Source organism: Emydura macquarii, unplaced genomic scaffold (assembly GCF_026122565.2).
Source record: "Emydura macquarii macquarii isolate MOO-44397 ecotype Brisbane River unplaced genomic scaffold, CSIRO-AGI_Emac_v2 contig_1170, whole genome shotgun sequence".
Taxonomy (NCBI): Eukaryota; Metazoa; Chordata; order Testudines; family Chelidae; genus Emydura; species Emydura macquarii.
The window spans coordinates 1,068,559-1,093,867 of NW_027131307.1; the positions used below are offsets into that span (position 1 = coordinate 1,068,559).

The window sequence follows — 25,309 nt, forward strand, 5'->3', positions numbered from 1 at the left end:
CTTCGGTGCCGGGCCCTGGAGGGTCGAGATCGGTGCCGATGGAGTGCTCCACACCGAGGAGACACTCGGTGCCGTGGAGGAACGGGGGGGCCTTCAAGCGCGCGTCCCTTTCTTTTTGCGTGCAGGGCTTGAAGGCCTTACAAATCCTACACTTATCTCTTCTGTGCTGCTCTCCGAGGCAGCGGTTGTGAGGGTCACTCACGAGGAAAGCCTTCGCACACCCGGTGCAGGCTTTGAAGCCAGTTGAGCCAGGCGTGGCCCAACCTGAAGCCCCTGAGGACTACAATCTAAGTATTTTAACTATTTAACTACTTAACATTACTAAACACTATATTTAACGATAACAGTCTACTTAAACAACAACAGTCTATGCACAAAGGAGATGCTACTTGCTGAAGCAAGAGGCAGACGTTCCAGCAACCGTCACAGGCTGAAAGAAGGAACTGAGGACCTGTGGGGTCGGTGGCGCCCTATGTTCCGTGGCATGAGCGCAGTACTCCAGGGGGTGCCTGAGCCAACCCTATGGGGCTTGCTAAGGGGAAAAACGTTCTGGGAACTAGTGCACGGGGCGCGCACTCACCTATACTGGAATGGATATGAGCAATCACTCGAAGATAGAACTTGCTTCTTCCCTGGTCTGCCAGAGCCTTGATTTTTTTCTTGGGCATTTGGGGTGCTGGGTGGGGGTAGAGGGTGTAACTGAGGGTTTGTTTTTGACCATCAGTGGGTTATAGTTGCATGAGCCAACTTATCATCATCGTTAATGTCTGTTCCAATTTATTGTGAACTTTAGCTGTTCTGAAAGTGCTTAGAGCTCTGGATGGTGCTTCTGACTGCTTTAAGTCAAAGTTCTGGGGGAATGGGAGAGACAGTTTAACTAAGTACGAGCTAGAGTTTTCATTTTCTTAGGGTTGTTAAAGTTTAATTTGAAATAGTAATTTTAGAATTTTATTGGCCACTTTGGAGGGGAAAAAAATCTTTCTAAGCCTAGTTATAATGGCAATGGCAACCATCCATTTCGAAAGACTATGGCACAAGCGACAAAGCAGTTCATTTACTGTGTGTTGTGCTGCAGCATTGCAAGTGGCTGAAGTCCAGTTCTCGAGTCACAGTCCTTGCCACAAATAGTGCAGGCAGGGCCAGCAGATGAAGCTGGCATACTTCTGTGCTTTCCTCTTTGCTTTCTTCACTTTCCTCTTTCTCAGCAATCTCACTTCAGCATATCTGGCTGCCTGACAGTGCAGCCCTGCAGTGTGGCCTGTTGCTAGCTGCTGAAAGTTCTCAAGTACCTCTTATAAACGTGTTTGACACTGAGCCTTGGTCACAGTGGCCTTGGAGCATCTGCAGATTCTCCATACAGGAGATCTTTTAGAATGTGCCCATCATCCATCCAGGGCAGATGATTAATCCAGTGGAGACGTCTGTGTTTGAGAATAGTGGTTAGACTTGGCAATTTTGTTTTCTCAATTGCCTTGGTGTCAGGAACTTTGGTTTCCCATTTGATATTTAGAATACAGTAAAGATGGGGGTGCAGAAGGCGTGTAGCCTTCTCTAAGACCTGCTGTAAGTGGTCCATGTCTCACCACCATTCAGCAGTGTCTGGTAGACCCTTATCTTGGTGTTCAGAGTTAGTTTCCTGGTATCCCACATGCTCTTTGTCAGTTGGCTGAATGTGATAGTTGCCTTTCCAATGCAAGAATTAAACTCATTGTCTAGAGGTAAGTTATCCAATATAGTTAATCCTAATAGCAGAACTTGCATATAATTTCTAGCATGGTGTTAACTATTGAAACCTCTACTGCAATCAACAAACCTTGTGCCATAATCCATTGTCCTCTTTACATGGATGGTTAGTCCAAATTCATCACAGGCTACTGCAAAGTTCCTGAAACCCCACTTCACTGTATATGACCAGCACTGTCATTAGTGAAAAGAAGTTCTCTTAGCAGCAGACTTTCCTTTTTGCTCATAGTTTAGCTTAGTTATCACTGCTTAAAAAAAGCATAATCAGAAAAGAAATCAGTGGCTCACCTTTTTTTCATATCCCCTTTAAAAACAAAACAGCAGCATGAGGTATGAAATTGACATCTGTTTTTAGTCTGTTCGGATCGATGTTCATTAAATATTTCTGCTGGTTCTATGTGACTGCTTTCTAAAATGAAGTAAGTTAGTGCCTTGGACAACGATAGTGAAGATGATACAATGTGATAGGAATTCAGACAACACAAAATCAGGCGGCTTTCTCCACAGGAGATAGGGCAACATAGTGTTTTAGGTAGAGCCAATGCTGAGGCATTCGCCAAGCACAGTGTAATGAGAGTCTAAGACAATGGGGGGGACACAGAACTGGGTTAGTGCTGTATTCCCAACATCCCTGTGTGTCGACACAACACTGAACTCTGCGATGTTGATTTACAGTGGGCAGTAGTGACACCAGCGTTAAGGGTGCATCACAGTTTTTTTGCTTAAGAAGTGGTGTTACGCTTTCGTGACACTGTCTGTTCGGAACATTAAGGTTAATTTAAAATTATTCTTGTAATTTTTAATATGCTTGACTGTTTAAATCCAGTTTGAAAAAAGAGCAATATGACCTAATGTCTAATCATTTCCAAAATCACAAGAGCTAATGTGTGTAAATGGAAGCAACTGAGGGAAAGAAGGGAAAGGACACCCTCTAGCCCCACCATTGACAATAGTCACATCCTCCCAGCAGCCCCCGCTGGCCTGCCACTCCCCACACCACCCTACAGTTGTGCAATATCCTACCCTGGCCCCCAACCCTCACTTAGCCCTGCGAGCCAAGAGACTGTTGGACTTCCTGCACGCACAGGGCAAGGAAATTCTGTGTTAGGACACATGGACTACCTGGCACAGCAGGTTCTTTGGAAATGCAGGTCAGTGCTAGTCATTTTGGGGGAAACAAAATAGCCCGCCACCACACAGCCTGCACTCTGTGAGGTAACTGACCTTGTATAAAAATCACAAGAAAACTAACAAAATCAATCACCAGTCGTTTAGTGACCGTTGCCATGCCCCAGCTTTGAAAACTTTGAAGCAGGGAAATAACAAAGCTTAGGGGAACATATCCAGCATTCCTTGTCACACTCAAATGCTGGTAATACTGTCAGTAAGAGCACAACACTTCATAAGGCATTCATTGCTGTCTCCAACTGCTATGCACACCATAGCTTCGTCCAACTCATGCTCTCACACACAACCTTAATGTGACCTCTGCCATGCTAAGGAAGAATAATGCTGTGTGTATGGACCCAGTGCCAGTGAGATAGGCCAATCTGGTGATACAAGAGAGCATGAGGTCTCTGTCAAGGTTTTGTGTTGAGCAGGATGTTGGAATACATATGCTTGTTGGTATCTGTTGGAGATGGCAGTGAATGTCTTAGAGAGTATTGGGCTCTGATAGTTACAGTGTTGTAGACCATTTGGAGGGGGCAAAGGACACTGAGTATTTTCCCCTTAATCACTTTGGAAAAGTTCTCTGGCCTGTGTTATACATGAGGCCAAACTAGATGAGCTCAGTGGTCCCTTCTGGCCTTGGAAACTATGACTCTATCAACTTTGATTTTCATGCTTTTAACAGCCCTCCAATTTAAAGAACACAGGGCTGGTGGTAGGGCACTGTCAGTATGGGGCCCTTGCTTCTGGGACTCATTTCCCCCTTTGGACTAACACCGCCTGAGTCTGTTGGCCAGCAGGGAGCATGGCTTATCTATTCTCCCAGACCTTCAAAAATAGAGTAGGTTGAGCAAGGTGGAAATGGGTTAAAGGTAATGATGAAAATTGCTAGTCCTGACTAGAGAGTGGATGAGGAGGAGTTTGTTACTGAGGGAGCCCTGGGAGTTTCATGAATCCATCATAGAATTTAGCCTTTAACACAATTCTGCTCCAGAAAAAAAAATTTATTTTAAATAATATTTCTAGCTATGGCCACAAAGAAAACTTTCCAGACCAAGTATAACGGAAGCAGTGTAGTCTTCTCGAGTCTGCAGGCTGCTTGGAAGGATAACTGAATTGACTAAGTTCTTGGTCTGTGGTGATGGAGTCAGTGAAGTTTATTTTCATAGCAGACAGTGCCCACTCAGATGATGAATTTTCCAGATTAACTGACTAGAAAGAACCATCATGACATCAGTTGGAATGTCCTAAGAAGTTTATGGTTCAACACAAAGTTGACCACATTCTGTAGATCTCATTTTTACTCTGGGATTGAATCCAGAGGGGGGAATAGTTGGACATTACCTTCTCTGATATGAGGCCAAGGACCACCTTTATCCCTGACAGAGCAGGAGACCTACTGTATTGGACCACTGTTAGAGATTAACAGACCCATAGGTTTTTCTGAGCTCTTTGAGGGAGAATATTGTATAGATAGTGAACCACTCTGTCGATAACCTGGTAGGACAGTATGATTAATTTTGTCCCCAACTATCGACACAGTGGCTCCTAAATGCCTCCTCTCTCTGTGTTATCTTCACAGGTCACCTTGGTATTCAGATGGTCTGCAACACATGAAGCATGAAGGGAGGAGGCTAAAGTGCCAGTGATGGAAGTCACTCTCAAGGTGATCAGTCATGACATACAGAATTTTTGAAGTTTTATGCCATGCTTGTGTGGAGATGAAGAAAGTTTTCTTCTTCTCCACACAGGAAGTCTCAGTCCAGGCTGCCTAATCACATATACAGAGTTTAGCGTGTCTTGCTGTGAGGAATTTTCTTTCTACTTCACTGATTAGGCTCAGACCAGATTAGCTGCTTCTGTGGTGGCAGTTCCACCATGTCAGGCAAACAGATACAATGTTTTTATCTCATTCAGTTTGTCATTTTTGCTCATTGATGTTCTGAAAGTGCTTGGAGAACATAAAGCTACAACCTGCTGTTTGGCTCTGATACCTCCTGACTGGCCGTCCCTAGCATTGGGTTCAGTGTTGGTGGACTTAGTCAGTGTCTAATAGAGATTAGGGTGGCAGCATCTCTTAAACATTTGTTAAGCTTTTGGTCACAAAGCTGTTATCTCTGATGCTGTTGCTGATAAGTGGTATGTGTACTCTTTGAACTGAGGGTGTGATTCTCAGCTCAAAGAGACATACTGTCAGTGCAATAGCATGCTAAAACTAGAGGAGAACCCTGGCAGTGCAAGCAGCAGTAGGAGCTAGGTGCCCCGAGTATAGATAGGCATGCACACAGGACAGATACCTCTTCCCACTGCTTACACTGCCATGGCGACATTCTGTTTTTAGCATATTAGCTTAAGACCTCCAACAAGTATACCACTTGGATCTGAGAATCACACCCAAAACTCACAGTTCGCAAATCCAAACTTGTTAATTTTCAGCCTGCCTCTAGCCTTCCTTTTTGGGGACGGTTAAATCTTACAGTACCAAAGGTCGCAAGATGGGAGTGGCCCCTTTCACTCTGGTTTTAGACCAGGCTAGGGTACAAAGACAGTCCTGGTCTGTTGCTAAGAGGTTTTTTTTTACCAAAATCTATGCCGATCCTTTTAGATCTTTCAACTGTTTTTGGTACCACTGACCATAGAGAGAGTTGTATGTGAGTGTCACAGGGCATGTGGATCTCACCACCCCAGAAGGGGATCAGGTGGGAAGCCTCAGGACAAGTGGAGTCTAGCAGTCTGAGCCCCTAATGGCACCTAGGCTCTGAGCCAATGACAGTCCTCAGATTCAGGGCCAGGTGGCCTAGCGGCCAGAGTCAGTGACAGCTCTAGCATTCAGGGCCAGGCAGTGTAGCGGCTAGGGGAGTGGAAAGGGGGGAGCACCACCAGAAGGCATGGCATCCAGGGTAGCAGGGTCCAGACCCTCTCTGCTCTACCGGGCCCAAGCCCTGGGCCCTGCCAGGAGTGGTCACTGCGACAGCAGGGGTCAAACTGAAATATGCTGTCTCTTCAAGAGCCGTTAAGTAGCCTTACCCCGGACCAATTCCAGTTCCTGAAGCCTCCATCTTGGCATCCCCAACTCCTGCAGTGGATATAGCAGCCCGTGGGCTGAGATGCTGGAGCCTCTGCCATGCATCCTTCCTGCTCAGCATCCCCACCCAAATGAGCTGGGCTGTTCCCTTTTATACTGCTGCAGCAGTTGGAGTATGCCCAGCAGGGGCACTGAGTGGGGCTTCTGCTGCCAGGAGTATTGGCTTAACCCGTTCATCTCCAGTGCGGGGCCAGTATGCCCTGTCACAGTGTTCTCTAAGAAAAAGGTGTGCGTTGTATGAGTGCTCTTCTGCCCTAAGGATTATCTCATGTGGAATGTAGCAGGATTTTCTTCTGTTTGCCTTTCTGACCAAAATGAAGGTAGCAATTAGAAATAAAAAAGCAACATACAGTAAATCTAACAAGGGGGAAATAGACACCAACCAATATGAATCAGAATTTATGAAGTTCAGAAAATTTATAAGGGAACTAAGGACATCAGGGAAAAATCCATAGCTGGCAGGGCTAAGGACAGTAAGAAGGAGTTCTTAAGTGTATTAGGAACAAAAGAAATCCTAGGAATAGTATAGGCCCATTACTAGATTAAAATGGTAAAATTGTTAATAATGATGCAGAAAAATCAGTAGGAATCAATAAATATTTCTATTCTATATTTGGAAAGGAGGGGATGTACTTGTATTGCATGAGGATGATGTACTTACCAGCCCATTAATAACTGAGGAGGGTATTAAACAGCATCTACTAGGGAGATGTGTTTTTAAATTAGCAGGCCCAGATAACTTCCCCCAAGAGTCTTAAAATAATTGGCTGAGGAGATCTCTAGCCCACTGATGTTAATTTTTAATAAATCTTGAAATACTGAAGAAATTCCAGAAGAGTGGAAGAATGCTAATGTTGTGCCTGTGACATACCAGGGTACAATCCAGACTAATGAGCAGCTGTGTCACCCCGTCCTGCAATTTTGGGAGCCTTACAATGAAGGAATTCCTACTTGGGCTGCTTACAAGCAGCCTAACAGTATGCAAGCCATACCTTGAGTGTTTATGTATAACTACAGCCTCCCAGCCATACTTGGGTTACACTCTGGCTCTAACCAGCCTCGATTATATTGACACACCCCAATCCTAGATTTTCCCACAGAAAAGTATGTCCTATACTGCCCAGCCCTCTCCTAGACAATACAAGCTATATTAGGTCCAATCTTTCTTTAAAAGGAATAATATGCACACAACTTGCCACCCCAAATGGAATTTCTTAGACATTTCAATTTAAACACAGTGGATTAGATAAAATAAGTTGTTTAACAACAAAGAGATTTTAAGTGAGTACAGGTAATGAGGCATAAAAGTAAGAAATAGTTAAAAGAAAAATAAAGATAAAATGCTACGGGTGCCTAACTTAACAAACTATGTTAAATTCAAAGCAAAGTTTTCTCACCACAAGCTTTTAGCAGTCTTACTGATCAAACTTCTTAAATCAGGACCTCTTCCTCCAGAGCATAATGAATGCTTACTTTGTCACTTCATGGGCTATCAATTGATGGGCAGGGAGTCTCTGGGTGTTCGTCACTCCATTTTATAGTTTCAGTCGCCCTCTTGAAAAAAATCATTTCCAGTTGGGTACCAGGAAACAAAATATCTATGTGGAAGAATGTTCCCTGTTGCTTCTTTCTCACCGGCTTGAGCGTCCTTTGTTTCCCTTCCTGCTTGATGACTCTGTTTACTGCTTCAATGCAAATTAAGCAGAGCACACATTCCTTTGTTTGAGACAGACCTGTTTGCCAACCTCAGTTTGGAACATGTGTTAATAATACCATACAGTGGAATCTTATAACTTCACATGCAGTGTTGCCACATATATTTTATCAGGAGGATACTGACCAGCAAATTATGAGTTTTCAAATGATTATTACAATAGTGCGTAGTGGTGAATACAGGGGTACATTCTGTCACAGTGCCAATATTCAAAATGGGCAAGTGAGATGACCCGGGTAACTAAGCCAGTTAGCCTGATGTCAGTCCCAAGCAAAATAATGAAAAACTTGATATGGGATTTAATTGATAAATAATTCAGGGTGGTAATATAAGAAATTATAGTCAACATAGCTTTATGGAAAATAGATCTTGTTAAACAAATCTGATTTTGTTTGTTGAGGAGATTACAATAATTGCATATATTGAATATACTTAGACTTTTGTAAAGCATTTGACTTTGTATCGCACAACATTCTGATGAAAAATTAGCTCTATACAATATCAATAAAATACATGCTGATTGGATTATGAATTGGCTAACTGAGAAATCTCAGAAAAGTAACAGTCAATGAGGAATCATCATTGAATGGGGGTGTTTCTAGTGGGATTCCTCAGTGATCAGTTGTAGGCACAATGAAATTCAATATTTTCATCAATGTTCTGGAAGTAAATATATAATCACTGCAAGTAAAATTTGCAGATGACACAAAGATCAGCAGAGTGATAAATAATAATGAGGACAAGGCAGTCATATAGAATAATTGGTTCTCTTGGTAAACTGGACCACTTCAAACAAAATAGGTTTTAATACAGCCAAATGCAAAGTTATACATCTAGGAACATGGAATGCAGACCATATCTTACAGATGGGGGACTGTGTCTTGAAAAGCAGTGACTCTGAAAAGAATTAGGGGTCATAGTGGACAATCAACTCAACATGAGCTTCCTGTGGAGAAAAGAGCCACAAAAATTATTCAAGGGCTGGAGAAAATGCTTCACAGTGAGAGAGCTTTAAAGAGCCCTTTAAAGAGCTCAATCTGTTAGTTTATCAAAAAGAAAAGTAAGATTATTTGATTACCGCATCTAGGTATGTCCATGGGGAGAAAATACCAGGTACTGAAGTGTTGTCTAACCCAGAGGATAACAGCAGAACAAAAACCAGTGGCTGGAAGAAGAAGCCACACAAAAGCAAACTGGAAAAAAGGACACATTTTTAATAGTGAAGGCAATTGACCAGTGGAAAAAACTACCAATGGAAGAGGTGGATTCTCCATTTCTTGATTTCTTTAAATCCAGACTGGATGCCTTTCTGGAAGATACGTTTTAGCATATCCATGTAGTGCCTCTCTTCCCCGCAACTATGAGTATGTCTACACTGCACTTAGACACCTGTGGCTGGCCCGTGCCAGCTGACTTGGGCTCACGGGGCTTGGGGTAAGAGGCTGTTTAGTTGTGATGTAGACATTTGGGGACCAACCAGGGACAAGGGACCGAGCTGTATTCCTCTGGAGGAATACCCAGAGGAGCTGCTGGAGCTGCTGGCTGCTGAGTACCTGAGGAGCCTGAGGCCCATGAGTGATGAAGCCCCGCAAAGAGTTAAGGGTAGAAAGTAGCCCAGGGAAACCAGACATGAGTCCTATTGTGTTGCTGAAACTACAGTTGGCATGTTTCAGCAGGATCCCAGCTGATCCAGCGGCAGGATTCCCCGCCACTGTTAGGGCCCTGGGCTGGGACCTGGTTGAGTAGGGTGGGCCCAGGTCCCCCTACTCACTGCTGCCAACCCCAGCCTTGGAGTGGCAGCCTACCCACCTTAGGCCTGAGGGCCTGAGCTTCAATGCTTTTGCTATGCCCCAGCCAAGGAGCTGGGCCACAGACGGCTTTCACTCTGCCCTGCTCATAGGGCCTGATCCTGACTGTGTTGCTGCCTGCCCCAGACAGAGAATTGGCTTCGGATTGTTATTGGTGCTAATCCCCTGTTGACTGGCTCTCAGCAGCTAGGTGGCATAGTGAGATGGAGTGACTTTCCTGTGACACTAACTGGGAGGAACTACTCCAAGCCCCTACACTCCCAAATTCCTGTTTGCATCACATCCCCCTTTGCCACCCCATCAATCTGTTTTTCCCGTTGACTGTCACATTTTAATGGGACTTCCTTTGTATTTGGCTTCACAATGCTTAATTTACATCTGAGATGTCTGGCCAGATTGAATTAGGAAAGGGATTCTGCCCATCCGTCAGTTTAATGAAAATGGCACCTTCCTCCCTTTTACAATACATAATGAAAGGGTCAAGGTGGAGACTAATGAAGAGTGGCAATACATATACAACTTACACATGCCATCTCCCAGCTACTTGGCCCTGATGCCTGCGCTACCCCGACCCACCTGAACTGCTTTCATCTCGCCAAATATTACCCAGATTGCTAATACTGATGGCAGCACTGTGTGCACAACTGGCCAGCAAACTAAACACTGATAAGCTAAAACCTAATGAGAGGAGGAACTAGGCCAACTCTGCTAACCAACCAAAACAAATTTCAGCCAGCGCTCCAAACTGCTCCTTAGACTTCCATTTCAAATTAATTCTGCCAAAGATGACATGGTGGATGTATTAGACCCCTCTCTGACTGTTCAGAACAGGTGCTTCTAAGTCAGACAAATGTTGGCGCTGTGATTCAGCAGGTACCAACTTAACCCGTATACTCTGGGAAGGCTGCCTACCAGGAAGATATATGAAGTGGTGAAATGGGAACTACAAGCCAAATGGAGTGGGGGTGGCTGTTACGTTCCCCCTCTCCCCCCGCAATCTGGACTGGTGTGTAGCTGTGTCACCCCAATTCCTCACTCCTAGGTTCCGACTTACTTCACTTTGCTGTGTGAACCACCCACTCCTGGGCCAGCCTCCTGTGAGTAATCGATCCCTGGTCCAGTGAAGAAGTGCTTCTGGCCAGCCACTCCTGGAACTGACCCCCAGCAAACACACCCAGTCCCAGATGCAACCCTGGGAACTGCTATCTTGCAGGGTTCAGTTCTGTACACTGCACCCTGCAAGCTCATTTGCATTTGTCCATCAATTTATCAAAGAAATTGATATGCATCAGCTCTGTCACTCTAAATGAAGTCTGTACACACATTCAATCCACATGTACTGTTTTAGATAAAACAAACAAATAAATTTATTGACTATAGCAAGATTTTAAGTGATCATAAATCAGATTAATATGAATCAAGAGATTTAGACCACAATTAACTAAAAGGTAACACACATCCTAAACTAAACGTAATATTTCAGTAGCTTTTCAGTCCTCCATGTTAGCTGACCCACAGCAGTCTGAGATTAATCTTGCAGCAAGCCCCCTTACCCTCCACCGTGGGCAGTTGTCAGAGTCCTTGATGTTGCTGTGTAAATGGATTCCAGGGGAGAGCTCTGAGACGAAGATACCTCTTTCTTTTAACAAGTTTTCTTGACTCCCTGGGGTCAGGTGATCAGCCATGTCCGGCAATGGGCATGATTTCTTCCACTTGAGCCAAAGTGCTCAAAGGTGCTTAGGCCAGTCCAATGTTCCTTTACGCATGCCTCTGCTGAGTGTGGAACCTCAGCTTTGTGTTTGTCTGCATCTATTCAAGTTATGTGAGACACGTGTTTGGGGATATGACATAGCAGAGTTTCATATGTGTACATATATATATCATTGCAGGAAACATGCTACCATAACAATAATATTTAGTATGTCATGAGCATTCCAAAAACACCTTACATGACATACTTTGCATTAGACAATACACAGTTACACTATAAGGGTGAACATGCATGATACACAAATCACAGTATAAGGGCATAAATGGGGTAGCACATCACAGGGGGGCTGAAGACTCTCCTCACCTGGAGCGCCATTTGGTCTAGGACCGGGTCGTCTTCTAAAGCATGTTTTGTAATCCTTTTATCCTTCAGACTAGAAATAAATCACTGATTCTGAACAGTGAGGATAATTAACTGTTGGAGCAATTTACCCAGCAGTGGGGTGGATGCTTCATCACTTAAAGTCTTTACATTAAGATTGGCTAGCTCTTTCTAAAAAATCTGCTCAGTCACAACAAGAAAAACAGGGTTACTTAGCAGTAACTGTTGTTCTTCGAGATGTGTTGCTCATATCCATTCCAATATAGGTGAGTGTGCGCCCGGTGCACTAGTTCCCGGACCTTTTTTCCCCTTAGCAAGCCCCGTAGGGTCGGCTCAGGCGTGCTCATGCTGTGGTACATAGGGCACCGTCGACCCCGCAGCCCTCAGTCCCTTCTTTCTGCCGACTCCGGCAGCGGGGACAGAGGGTGAGTGTGGAATGGATATGAGCAACACATCTCGAAGAACAACAGTTACTGGTAAGTAACCCTGTTTTCTATCTTCAAATGATTGCTCATATCCATTCCAATATAGGTGATTAACTAGCCATACCTTGGAGGTGGGTAGGAGTCAGTGTCTAGCCGCTCTCGCCAACACGGCTCTGCTAAAGCCTGCGTCCTCTCTCGCCTGCTGCATGATGGCGTAGTGGGATGTGAAGGTGTGGGCCAACAACCAGGTCGCTGCTCTACAGATGTCTTGCAGGGGCACTCTTCCCAGGAAGGCCACCGATGAGGCCTGGGCTCTGGTTGAGTGCGTGGTCACAGCTCCTGGAAGCGGCACCTTTGTCCGCTCGTAGCAGGTCCTGATGCAGGCGGTGATCCAGGTGGAGATGCACTGGGTGGAGACAGGTGAGCCCTTCATCCAGTCCGCCACTGCCACAAACAGCTCTGTCGATTTCCGGAACGGCCTGGTCCGCTCGATGTAGTAGGCCAGGGCTCGTCTGACATTCAGGGAGTGCCATCTCCGCTCCTCCTCTGAACCATGCGGTTTAGGAAAGAACATGGGGAGGAAGATATCCTAGTTATAGTGAAACTGAGACACCACCTTAGGCAGGAAAGCCAGGTGGGGTCTCAGTCGGACCTTATCTTTGTAAAAGACCGTGTAGGGGGGATCCGAGGTTAAAGCTCTTATCTCGGAGACCCTCCTAGCCGATGTAATGGCCATGAGGAAGGCTACCTTCCAAGAGAGGACGAGCAACGGGCATGTAGCCATGGGCTCGAAGGGGGGTCCTGTCAGCATGGCGAGGACCAGGTTCAAGTCCCGGGGAGGGTCGTGGACCTGCGGATATAGCCACTCCACCCCTTGAGGAACCTGACTGACATGGGGTGTGAAAATAAGGATCTGCCTTCCATCGGCTGATGGAAGGCCGAGATGGCTGCCAGGTGTACCCTGAGGGAGGCCAGTGCTAAACCTTGGAGCTTCAAATGGAGGAGGTACTCCAAAATCGCCTATATGGGCGAGCAGCTCGGTGGAATATGCCGGGACTCTGCCCAACAAGTAAAACGCTTCCACTTGGCCCAGTACACCACCTGAGTGGAAGGTTTTCTGCTGCCCAGCTGGACCTGCGTGGAGCAGGCTCTCTCTCCCTCCGTCAGCCACAGAGTCTCCATGCTGTCAGGTGGAGGGAGTCCAGGTCCGTGTGGAACAGGCGACCCTGGTCCTGGAAGAGCAGGTCGTAACGCCTCGGGAGCGGCAGCGGCGGGGCTATGGACAGGTCCAGCAACATGCTGAACCAGTGCTGCTTCGGCCAAGCTGGGGCGATCAGTATTATGTCCGCCTTGTCTCTCTTGATCTTCAAGAGGACTTTGGGCAGCAGCGGAATAGGGGGAAACACATATATCAGGGTCCCGTCCAGTCTATAAGGAACGCTTTGGAAATGGAGCCCGGCTTGCGACCCCGGTGTGAGCAGAACCTCGGGCACTTCCTGTTCCAGGACGACGCAAACAGGTCCAATTGGGGAACACCCCACTTGCGGAAGATAAAACTTATCACCTCTGGGTGTAGTGACCAGTCGTGTTGGGGTAGAAATGACCTGCTGAGGCGATCCGCCTCATCGTTCCTGACCCCCGGGAGGTGAGAGGCAGATATGTGGAAGTCGTGCCTCACCGCAAAGTCCCAAAGTTGAATGGCCTCCTGGCAAAGAGCCGAGGAGCGCGCTCCCCCCTGCCTGTTCACATAGAACATGGCCGCTGTGTTGTCCGTGAGAACCTGTACCATTCTGCCCCTCAGAAATCTGAGGAAAACCTTGCAGGCCAGGCGGACTGCTCTGAGCTCCCAGACATTGATGTGGAGGGACCTCTCGTCTAGTGACCAGAGCCCTAAGATCTAATATGATCTAATGAGTTCTAATGAGATCTTATATGAGCCTCAGGCCCCCCATGGCCTTGGGAATTAGGAAGTAGTGTGAATAAAATCCCCTTCCCCTCTCCTGTGGAACCTCTTCCACAGCCACTAGCTGGAGGAGGGAGTAGACCTCCTGTGTGAGGAGATGCTCGTGAGAGGGGTCCCTGAAGAGGGACGGGGTACGGGGGATTCTGGGGGGGAGGCCGTAAGCTGGAGGGCATAGCCCCTGAGAACTGCACCGGTATAGTACAGCCGGAGTCTGTGGGCAAAGGGCTGGGCAAGATCCAGGGGAAAAGGAAGAGTGCCAACCTCATGTGCACCATCAAAATGGCTTTTTATTATTTTGGCCCTTGCCTGGGCCCTGCTGGGGCCCCACTGGGGCCCCGCCAATGAGCCCGAGCGGTCGCAGCGGTTAGGCGCCCGGTACCGGTCCCGACCCCTCCTGGGCTGAGTGGGTCTGGGGGGCTGCCTTGGGGGAAGCTGAGGCTGTCGCTGGGTCTGAGACCGAGACTGACGCCTCGAGGACTGCAGGGTGTAAAGCCCTAGGGATTGCAGCATGGCCCTCGAATCCTTAAGCGCATGGAGTTTGTCGTCGGTTTTGTCCGAGAAGAGGCCTGCACCGTCGAACGGCAGATCCTGAATGGCTTGCTGGACCTCTTGGGACAGCCCCGACAAGTGGAGCCAACGCCATGGCCCTGCTGGCAGAATCCACCGCATCACTGGCCATCTGTAAGGCTGCTCCTGCCACTGCAGCGCCTTCCTCAATCACGGTAGTGAAGTCCGCTGCTTGATCCTGGGGTAACACCTGGGCTAAGATCTTTGCAAGCCTCTGCAGTGAGGACCAGAGGTTAAAATTATACCTCCCGAGGAGCGGCTGGTGGTTAGCAATCCTCAGCTGCAGGGTTGCCGTCGAATAGACCTTGCGGCCAAACAGGTCTAACTTTTTACAATCTTTGTTCTTAGGGATGTTACCCTGGGCCCCCTGCCTGTCCCGCTGCTTGGCGGCATCCACTACCAGTGAACCTGGGGCAGGGTGGTTATATAAGTACTCAAACCCTTCAGGGGGCACATAGTACATTTTTTCAGCGCCCTTTGAGGTAGGGGCAACCGAGTCAGGGGTCTGCCAGAGGGCCTTGGCCAACTTTAAGACCCTCTCCTGTACCAGTAAGGTCACCCTTGATGGCCCTGACACCCCCGACACCCCGAAGAGGGGGTCTTCCTCCTCCAACATCTCCTTGAGCTCCAAGTTTAGGTTGCTCACCACCCTCTTGAGCAGATCTTGGTGAGCTCAGAAGTCGAGTAGTGGTGCCCTGTGGTCCCTGGAGGCCACATCGTCCGGGGACGAGGAAGAGGACTGCGGAAGAGGCCCCGTGGAGGGATGGCCCTTCTCCGGCTGGCTCAAGGGGGGGGGTGCTGGTTGGGCCACTGACAAGTGGACCGATGTAGTGGCCTGGCCCACTTGAGTACCCGAAGACACCCAGTATGGCCACTGCCACGGATCCTGCGGCCATGCTGGTGCTGGCATTGGTGCCAACTGGGACAACTGGTGGCGGGTCTTGATCCAGAGACGCTGGACCTCCGCTGACTGCTCCAGACAGGAGAGCGGCTCGGAGAGGATGACGACGATGACCGCTGGTGCCGACGTCTATGGTACCATTGGGGGCATGAGCTACTGGAGGAGCTTGATGACCGCCTCTTCCGCCTCGACATTTTGTGGCGACACTTCCCAGCTTGGGAGTGGGAGCAGTGCCGCCGGTGCCACCGTGAAGCTGGCCGCGTGGAATGTGACTGGCTGCGCGGTGCCAAAGCCACTGGTGCCAAAGCCGCCGGTGCCGAGGGCAGCTGAGACGATCGACTGGTCTTGGCGGCCACCAGGAGCCGCGCCGGGCTGCATGCCAGGGATCGAGATCAGTGCCGTGTGCTTGTCGGGGTGCGTGCCGGGGATGTCGATCGGTGCCGAGCAGGACTCACTAGCGAGGAGCAAGAGCTGGAGCTGCGACCCCTGCCCGAGGCGGAACTGGAGTGGAACCTCTCGACCACCCTTGGTGCTGTGGCATCGAGGATCTCTGGCGTCGACGGTCCTTGCAGGGGTGCTTCCCCACCCCGAGGAGTCGAGGGAGGCTCCCTGTGCGGAGATGCTGGTGCCGGAGTAATCTCCACGGCACGTGTCTGGGGCATCTCCTGACTCCCCCCAGGCCGGATGGGCGGTGCGGGGGAGTCCCGGCGTGCGGCGTCCTTCCCCTTCCGGCACTTCAGTGCCGGGCCCTGGAGGGTCGAGGTCGGTGCCAATGGAGCGCTCCACACTGAGGATACGCTCGGTGCCGTGGGGGAACGCGCCGGTTCCGAGTCTGGCCAGAGCGCAGACTCCATAAGGATGGCCTTCAAGCGCGCATCTCTTTCCTTTTGCGTTCAGGGCTTGAAGGCCTTACAAATCTGGCACTTGTCTCTTCTGTGCTGCTCTCCGAAGCAGCAGAGGCAGCGGTCGTGAGGCTCGCTCATGGGGAAAGCCTTCGCACACACGGTGCAGGCTTTGAAGCCGATTGAGCCAGGCATGGCCCAACCTGAAGCCCCTGAGGGCTACTATCTAACTACTTAACTACTTAACGCTACTTAAAACACTATACTTAACGCTAACAGTCCATTAAACAACAACAGTCTATGCACAAAGGGGATGCTACTTGCTGAAGCAAGAGGCAGACGTTCCAGGATCCGTCACAGGCGGAAAGAAGGAACTGAGGGCCCATGGGGTCGGTGGCGCCCTGTGTACCACGGCATGAGCGCAGTACTACAGGGGGCGCCTGAGCCGACCCTACGGGGCTTGCTAAAGGGAAAAAAGTTCCGGGAACTAGTGCACGGGGCGTGCACTCACCTATATTGGAATGGATATGAGCAATCACTCGAAGATAAAACTATAAGCTTGGTATAGAAATTATTGGGTGAAGTTTATTGGCCTGTGTTCTGCAGGAGCTCAGACTAGATAATCATAATGGTCCCTTCTAGCCTCATAAGCTATGGAATCCCTTGTTTACTTTACATTAAACACTTCAGCGTGGTCTGAGGTTATGCGTCAAATCATTTCTGAGAGCTCCCACTGGAACAACCACCATTACTAATCTTTTTAGCATCATATTAAACACAAAAAAGGACAGAAAACATTGAAACATTTGAAAGTGTGAGCATGAAGTCAGGATTTTATTGTAACTTATTTCCTTATTCCCTTTAGCTGAATACAGTCTGTTATAAGGGAAACCCATCTGACAGTCTTTTAAGTTGATATTAACTATCCATTTTGGGAAGAAGATAAAGTCTATTTAGATGGTTTTGAACTGTTGTCCATAAATCCAATTCTTTTCTTTAAAACAAAACAAGACAAAATCACACCAAAGGGGAGAGAAAAATATACCAAAGACAGATGCAACTTCTGCCTCTGGTGCTCTGCTTCACTTCTAGCCTTTCTACTGGGAAATTACAAGCCTTGCACGTGGTCTTATTAGCCACTCCAAGATTTAGCAAACTTTTACTAGCATTAGGGGGTTTAAAGCATTGTTTTTAGCTGCTTTTCTGGTTCTATGTTTACGCAGATGTTGCAAAGGGTGGAGTCATCTTGGTGCCCAAACCTGATACTTATTAGACAGCTAGCCAAGATAATATTTGTTCCTAGGAGAAATTAGGTGATGGGGAAAAAATGATACACAAGGGAGGAGGTGAGAGCCAGAACCTCAGGCTCGTGGCCTAGGTGTTGTTCAGTGTTTAGTCTGTGGAAAGGGCGATGTCATCTGATTCCCTCTCTGTGGCCTGGTCAGGATATCTTTCAGGACCAGGACAACTTAGGCCCTTTGGTGTCATGTTGGATCCTGGGGTCCCAGGAGATAATCTGCTAGGGGCAGCAGCACCCATGATGATGAAGTTCACTCTTTCCAGTCTGCGTGCATTGAAATTAACTAGGCAAAACACATTTTGGTGTGTTCAACTACAAATGTTTCTAGAATCCATCTGTGGAAGAAATCAGTTCTCAGCAGAAACAGAGACCCCATCTTCTTTTCCCTTCACACATCCCGTCCCATGTCTACAATCTTTCAGCTTACTATCATGCCAGCTGCAGACTTTACCAGGAGCGTAGCAGATCCTTTCTCTTCATCCAGCTTGTACCAGTTTTTCTTTTACTTTTAACAGCATTTCTATATAATGTGCTCAAAGGATGTTTATTGCCTTGTTTAGAATATAGGTCTCCACACAGGGGTTAGCGCCTTGTATGTTTTTACAGCACTGAATGTTTCTCCAGTTATATGCTTTGATGCTGTTGTTCTGTCTGATCTCACAAACTCAGCTGGATGAGCCAGGTCAGTGCTCACACTCGAAACACCCAGAGGGCTGCAGGCAGTGGGAGTGAGTCACTTTCTAAACCACTTTCCCAGACTGGTTGCTAAAGACAATGTGGTGCTGGAGCTGCTATCATTTGAATTAGATAAAAATGTCCTGATCGTGTGTTTCCATTAATGGCCCCATGATATTTTTCTGCTAGATATTTTTCTGCTAAATCCAATGTCCTGGCTAAACTGAACTGAGGTAATTGCATTTTGCATCCCTAATTTCCCCTGGCAGTTTCCATTGGATACTGTATTATTCTTCACTTCCTGATTTTAACTGTTCTGTGGTGCCATCAAACAGTGATTGCCTTTCACCCCAGCAGGAGTTGCAGTTGTTGGTGTTACTCCTGTTTCTTCTTGCTTATCTCCCATACTCCTTGCATTTGTGAACAGACACTTCAATACATTAACTCATTTTAAGTTCTTATGATTATTTTAGAATATCTCTGACTTTTCTCCTGTTATTCATACTGGAAGCACCAATCCAACATTTCAAGATAGGTGAATGCTCCCTTCCTCCAACTCTCCTGTATCTAGGGAGCGGCTTTTTATGTCTGTGCAATGTGTAAGAATGAGTGCGAGATTTCTGGTGAATCCCTGAGCAAGAATATTTGATCAATGTGTTGGCTTTCAAAGGTCCTAGGAGAAAAGAGGCATTCCAGCTGTTCACCTTTCTAATCAGTTTTCTTTTCTTTTATAGGACCTCCTGCTGAGCCACTGGAACCCACCAGACCTTTACCGACTCTTCCTGTGCGCAGAATTCATTCCCCTTCGGAAAGGAAACATGAGAGACAGCCAAGACCCCCTAGGCCTCCTTTAGGTGACAGGCCATCAACTCCAGGCATGAAACCCAACATATGTGATGGCAACTTTAACACTGTGGCTCTGTTTAGAGGAGAAATGTTTGTTTTCAAGGTACTAAGAATTCTGTCTTACCAATGATGTTTTCTTTAAGCTTTGTATCCTGGAAAAGAATAATATCTGTAAATAATTACACATTTTCTGCTTTGCTCTACTGAAAACAGTTCTATTGTATGTAGCTGACCTATAATCAATGAGCTTGAGAATTTTGAAAGGAAAGTTTTAGCAGAACAGAAAAAAATTATTAATACTTAGGCACGGTGCTTAAAAAGAAGGGCATAAATGAAATAATGTTCTTTGTGATGGTTTCAAACTTGGTTTTCCTTCAGAGTTATCTGCATCCTTGACAAAAAATCAACCAGGTTGTTTAATGTTTTTAAAGCAAAAATGTCAAATAGCAGAGTCTTCTAAAAAAGCCATGCAGCCTAAAGTCAAGAAACACCCTTCTTGCACTAACTCATTGTTCAGTAGAATTCTTCCTATGTAGCAGATGTCAAATAGCAGAGTCTTCTAATAAAGCCATGCAGCCTAAAGTCAAGAAACACCCTTCTTGCACTAACTCATTGTTCAGTAGAATTCTTCCTATACAGCAGATGTAATCATTAAGCTATATTAACAAATCTGTATCTAGAATACATCAGTATTTTGATGGTGTCTTTCTTTTCTACTACCTAGCTCTTTTCATCAGTAGAACTAAAAGTGTTTTATAAAGGAGAGCAGTTTCATTATACCCATTTTATACATGGGGAAACTGCGGCACAGATAGATGACATGACTTGCCCAAGGTTACCCAGCAGACTAGTGGCAGAACCAGGAATACAACACAGGTCTCCTGAGTCCCAATCCAGTGCTGTATTCACTAGACCACATTGCCCCCTGAACACATTACTTAGCACTGCTCCGAGGAGGATGGCCTGGCTCTGCCAGAGACCGATAAATAAGGAAAAAGTCCTCTCTACAAAAACTGCAAATTGTTGTAAAGAGTGGGCATATAACTTTCTGCTCTCTGTGGGCATATGCATACTCTGAGAACAGCGACCAGATCAGACCCAGCAGGAGAGACAGCTGGGAGGATGCATGCATTTGAAGTAGATGTGAGTCAGGCACCAAGTAGCTCAAAAGTGTCAGTACTTAAATGGTGAGATGCATGCCCACTGCTGAAAATTTACGCACCAGGGGACTTTGCCAGCAGAAATTCAGGCACCCTCAGGGTTAGGCATTAGCTTTGAGGATCTAAATTTTGGATTTAGGCACTTAAACTTAGACTTAAGCTTAAATTTAGGGGCTTTAGTAACGTAAACTCCTTTGTGGATCTAGCTCTTAGAGTTGGGTTATATCCTAAAACTCAAATATTTATTATGGGGGTTCCAGTCTCGGCTCTGTTGTTAAGGCTGAGTTCCTTTTGATACAAGAAAGGATTCAGCCTCTTTGTTTTATATAAAAAATGCAGTAAGTTCTCCTGGAAAACAGAAGTAAATTCTCAGAAAATTCAAAGTACTATTAATCCTTTAATTATTAGTTACTATGAGTTAAATTGGAGAAAATGGGGATTAATACAAGAATTGAAAGGTGGGTAAGGAACTGGTTAAAGGGTGACTACAACGGGTCATATGAATGGTGAGCTATCAGGCTGGTGGGAGGTTACTAGTGGAGTTCTGCAGGGATCAGTCTTGGGACCAATCTTATTCAACATTTTTATTATTGACCTTGGCACAAAAAGTGGGTGTGAGCTAATAAATTATGTGTATGACACAAAGTTGGGAGGTATTGCCAGTATGGAGGAGGACCAGAATATCTTATAAGAAGATCTGGAGGACCTTGTAAACTAGAGTAATAGAAATGGGATGAAATTTAATAGTGCAAAGTGCAAGATCATGCACTTGGGAAATAACAACAAAAATGTTTGCTATACACTGGGGACATATAAATTGGAAGTGACAGAGAAAGAGAAAGACCTGGGTGTGCTGGTCCATCACAGGATGACTATGAGCTGCCAACGTGATACGGCTGTGAAAAAGGCTAATGCAGTCCTAGAACGCATCAAGAGAGGTATTTCCGGTAGAGACAGGGAAGTGTTAATACCATTAGACATGGCACTGGTGAGACCTCTGTGATGAAGTCCCACAGGAACAGTGCTCTGGAACCATTCGGGATGCAGCCAGTCAGGACTCTAGTGCTTGGAGTCTGCCCTCGGGTCCCTTCACACCAGTGCAGCCGCATGCTGAATCTGGCTATGGAGCGTTCAGCACCCTGCTCCACCTGATTTCCCCACAGTGAGTCCCCTAGATGGGACACTGGGGAGCTCTTATATGCCCCAAAGGGGCCATGTACCCGCCTTGCAGTCAGAAGTGACTCACAGCCAGCATGGGAGTCAGAAGGATTTATTAGTTCTCAGGATCACAGCATAGAAGGACTTTGTTAGCAGATTAATTAGAAATTACAAGCAGCAACCAACTGAGGAGTCTCCTCAGAGCCCCATTCTTGGGCTCTGCTCCCTGCCACCCCCCACAAAGGATTGGCCATTCCAGCCAGCCACGCCTCCTTTCTCCTCCCCTGTCCTTTGTCTCTTTCCCAAGCAAGGTGGACACCCCTCCTTGTTTCCACCTGCTGTGACCTGTCACAACTTGTTGTAGCTGCTTGACCGAAAGCAGAGGGGTCCTGGCTATTGTCTGCATGCATGTGGCTGGGGAAGGCTCATCCACCTTCTAGTGGTCTCTGCAATGATCACAGACCCTGGTCCCATCACCAAAATACATGAATAACACATAGGAGAAACTGAGGCACACACACAGCACTCAGAGGAAACATTAAGAGCATTTTCATTTCGTCACAACTTCATCTGGAATACTGTGTGCAGTTCTGATCTCCCATGTTTAAGAAAAATGAATTCAAACCTGTGCAGAGAGGGGCTATTAGGATAATACAAGGAATGAAAAACCTGCCTTGTGAGAGGAGACTCATAGAGCTTGGCTTGTTTAACCTAACAAAAAGAAGGCTGAGGGAAGCTATGATTGCTCTCTATAAATACATCAGAGGGATAAACACCAGGAAGGCAGAGGAGTTATTTAAGTTAAGCACCAATGTGGACATAAGAACAAATGGGTATAAACTGTCCATCAACAAGTTTAGGCTTGAAATTAGATGAAGGTTTCTAACCATCAGAGGAGGGAAGTTCTGGAACAGCCTTCCAAGAGGAGCAGTGAGGGCAAAAATCCTAGCTGGCTTCAAGACTGAGCTTGATACGTTTATGGAGTGAATGGTATGATGAGACTGCCTACAGTGGCATGTCACCAATCTGCAACTGCTAGCAGCAAATCTCCAACAGCTGGTGCTGGGACTCTAAATGGGGAGGATCTGAGTTACTGCAGAGAATTCTTCCCCAGGTGTCTGGGTGGTGGGTGTTGCCCACATGCTCAAGGTCTAGCTGATCACCATATTTGGGGGTCGGGAAGGAATTTTCCCCCAGGTCAGATTGCAAGAGACCCTGGGGGTTTTCGCCTTCTCTGCAGTAGGGGGCATGGGTAACTTTCAGGTTTAAACTAGTGTAAATGGTGGATTCTCTGTAACTTGAAGTCTTTAAACCATGATTTGAGAACCTCAGTAACTCAGCCAGAGGTGAGGGGTCTATTACAGGAGTGGGTGGGTGAGGTTATGAGGCCTGCAATGTGCAGGAGATCAAGACTAGATGATCACGATGGTCCTTTCTGACCATAGTATCTACGAGAATTAATTTGAGTTAAAATTAATTTAAAAATCAGTCTTTTAAGAAATGTAACACCTTGTATCAGTCTTTTCTTTGTCTGAATTTTCCTACAATGGAATAACAGACTGTTCAAACTTTCCACATAGTTAACATTCATTAAAATCTTGCACACAGGCTACTTTTGGAGAAATTAGGTTGGAACTAAATTAAAATGTTAACAGTTGTTCTATCTAATGGCTATGATTAAATAAGCTACAGACAAGGTCAAGTCAACAGTTCATGTAAGTTGTAAGGGAGGCCATTGTGATATCATAGGTAACTCACCCTTCCTCTACAACTAGTTTGCATGCAACAATTCTCCTGTTTGTAATGACTCTGGTGTGAGGGAGATACGACACATCTCGAAAGTTTGCAACAGCCAATTAATAGGCCCAACTGTCACTGCTTTTTAATGATTCCATAACTATATGCTAGCTTGGGCATCGGTGCTTAGAATCATAGAAGATTAGAGTTGGAAAGGACCTCAGGAGGTCATCTAGTCCAAGCCCCTGCTCAAAGCAGCACTAACCTCAGCTAAATCATCCCAGCCAGGGCTTTGTCAAGCCTCAGCTTAAAAACCTCTAAGGATGGAGATTCCACCACCTTCCTAGGTAACCCATTCCAGTGCTTCACCACCCTCCTAGTGAAAAACTTTTTTCCTAATATCCAACCTAGACCTCCCCAACCGCACCTTGAGACCATTGCTCCTTGTCCTGTCATCTGCCAACACTGAGAACAGCCTAGCTCCATCCTCCCTGGAACCCCCTTTCAAGTAGTTAAAGGCTGCTGTCAAATCCCCCCTCATTCTTCTCTTTTTTAGACTAAAGAAGCGTAGTTCCCTCAGTTGTGCTCCAGCCCCCTCATCATTTTTGTTGCTCTCCACTGGACTCTCTCCAATTTATCCACATCCTTTTTGTAGTGGGGGGGACACAAAACTGGACACAATACTCCAAATGCGGCCTCACCAATACCAAATAGAGAGGAATAATCACTTCCCTCGATCTGCTAGCAATGCTCCTACTAATGCAGCCCAATACGCTATTAGCCTTCTTGGCAACCAGGGCACACTGCTGACTCATATCCAGCTTCTTGTCCACTGTAACCCCCAGGTCCTTTTCTGCAGAACTGCAGCCTAGCTCATCAGTCACCAGTCTGTAGCTGTGCATGGGATTCTTCCATCCTAAGTGCAGGACTCTGCACTTGTCCTTGTTGACCCTCATCAGATTTCTTTTGGCCCAATCCTCCAATTTGTCTAGGTCCTTCTGTATCCTGTCCCTACCTTCCAGGGTATCTACCACTCCCCCTAGCTTAGTGTCATCTGCTGAGAGTGCAATCTATCCCATCCTCCAGAAGATGTTGAACAAAACCGGCCCCAGGACCGCTCCCTGGGGCACTCCGCTTGTTACTGGCTGCTAACTAGACATCGAGCCATTGATCTCTATCAGTTGAGCCCGATGCTCTAGCCAGTTCTCTTTCCATTTTATAGTCCATTCATCCAACCCATACTTCTTTAACTTGCTGATAAGAATACTGTGGGAGACCATATCAAAAGCTTTGCTAAAGTCAAGGTATATCACGTCCACCGCTTTCCCCACATCCACAGAGCCAGTCACCTCTTCATAGAAGGCAATCAGGTTGGTCAGGCATGACTTGCCCTTGGTGAATCCATGTTGACTGTACCTGATCACCTTCCTCTCTACCAAGTGTCTTAAAATGGATTCCTTGAGGACCTGCTCCATGATTTTTCCAGGGATTGAGGTGAGGCTGACCAGTCTGTAGTTTCTTGGATCCTCTTTCTTCACTTTCTTGAAGATGGGCACTATATTTGCCTCTTTCCAATCATCAGGGACCTCCCCCAATTGATGAGCTTTCAAAGATAATAGCCAATGGCTCTGAAATCACATCAGCCAACTCCCTCAGCACCCTCGGATGCATTGCATCTGGCCCCATGGACTTGTGTATGTCCAATCTTTTTATATGGTCCTGAACCTGTTCCTTCAGCATTGAGGGATGTTCACCTCCTCCTCATTCTGTCCTGCCCAGTGCAGTAGTCTGGGAACTGACCTTGTCTGTGAAGACTGAAGCAAAAAAAGCATTCAGTACCTCTGCTTTCTCCACATCCTCTGCCACTAGGTTGCCTCGCCCATTCTGTAAGAGGCCCATACTTTCCCTAATATTCCTCTTGTTGGCAACATACCTGTAGAAACCCTTCTTGTTCCCTTTCACGTCCCTTGCTAGCTGCAACTCCAGTTGCGCTTTGGCCTTTCTGATTTTTTTTCTGCATGTTTGCGCAGTATTTTTATAATCCTCCCTAGTCATCTGACCAAGCTTCCACTTCTTGTAAGCTTCTTCTTTGTGTTTAAGCTCACCAAAGACTTCTTTGTTAA

The 25,309-nt window shown here is 46.6% G+C and overlaps 1 protein-coding gene across 1 annotated transcript in view; it reads left to right on the forward strand.

The window, feature by feature from the left end:
• Positions 1-25,309, forward strand: part of MMP24 (matrix metallopeptidase 24) — a 250,246-nt gene that overhangs the window by 179,129 nt on the left and 45,808 nt on the right. Inside the window, exon 6 of the mRNA XM_067546868.1 lies at positions 19,020-19,234. Within this exon, the coding sequence (XP_067402969.1) occupies positions 19,020-19,234 (215 nt within the window). The remainder of the gene's footprint in view (positions 1-19,019; positions 19,235-25,309) is intronic.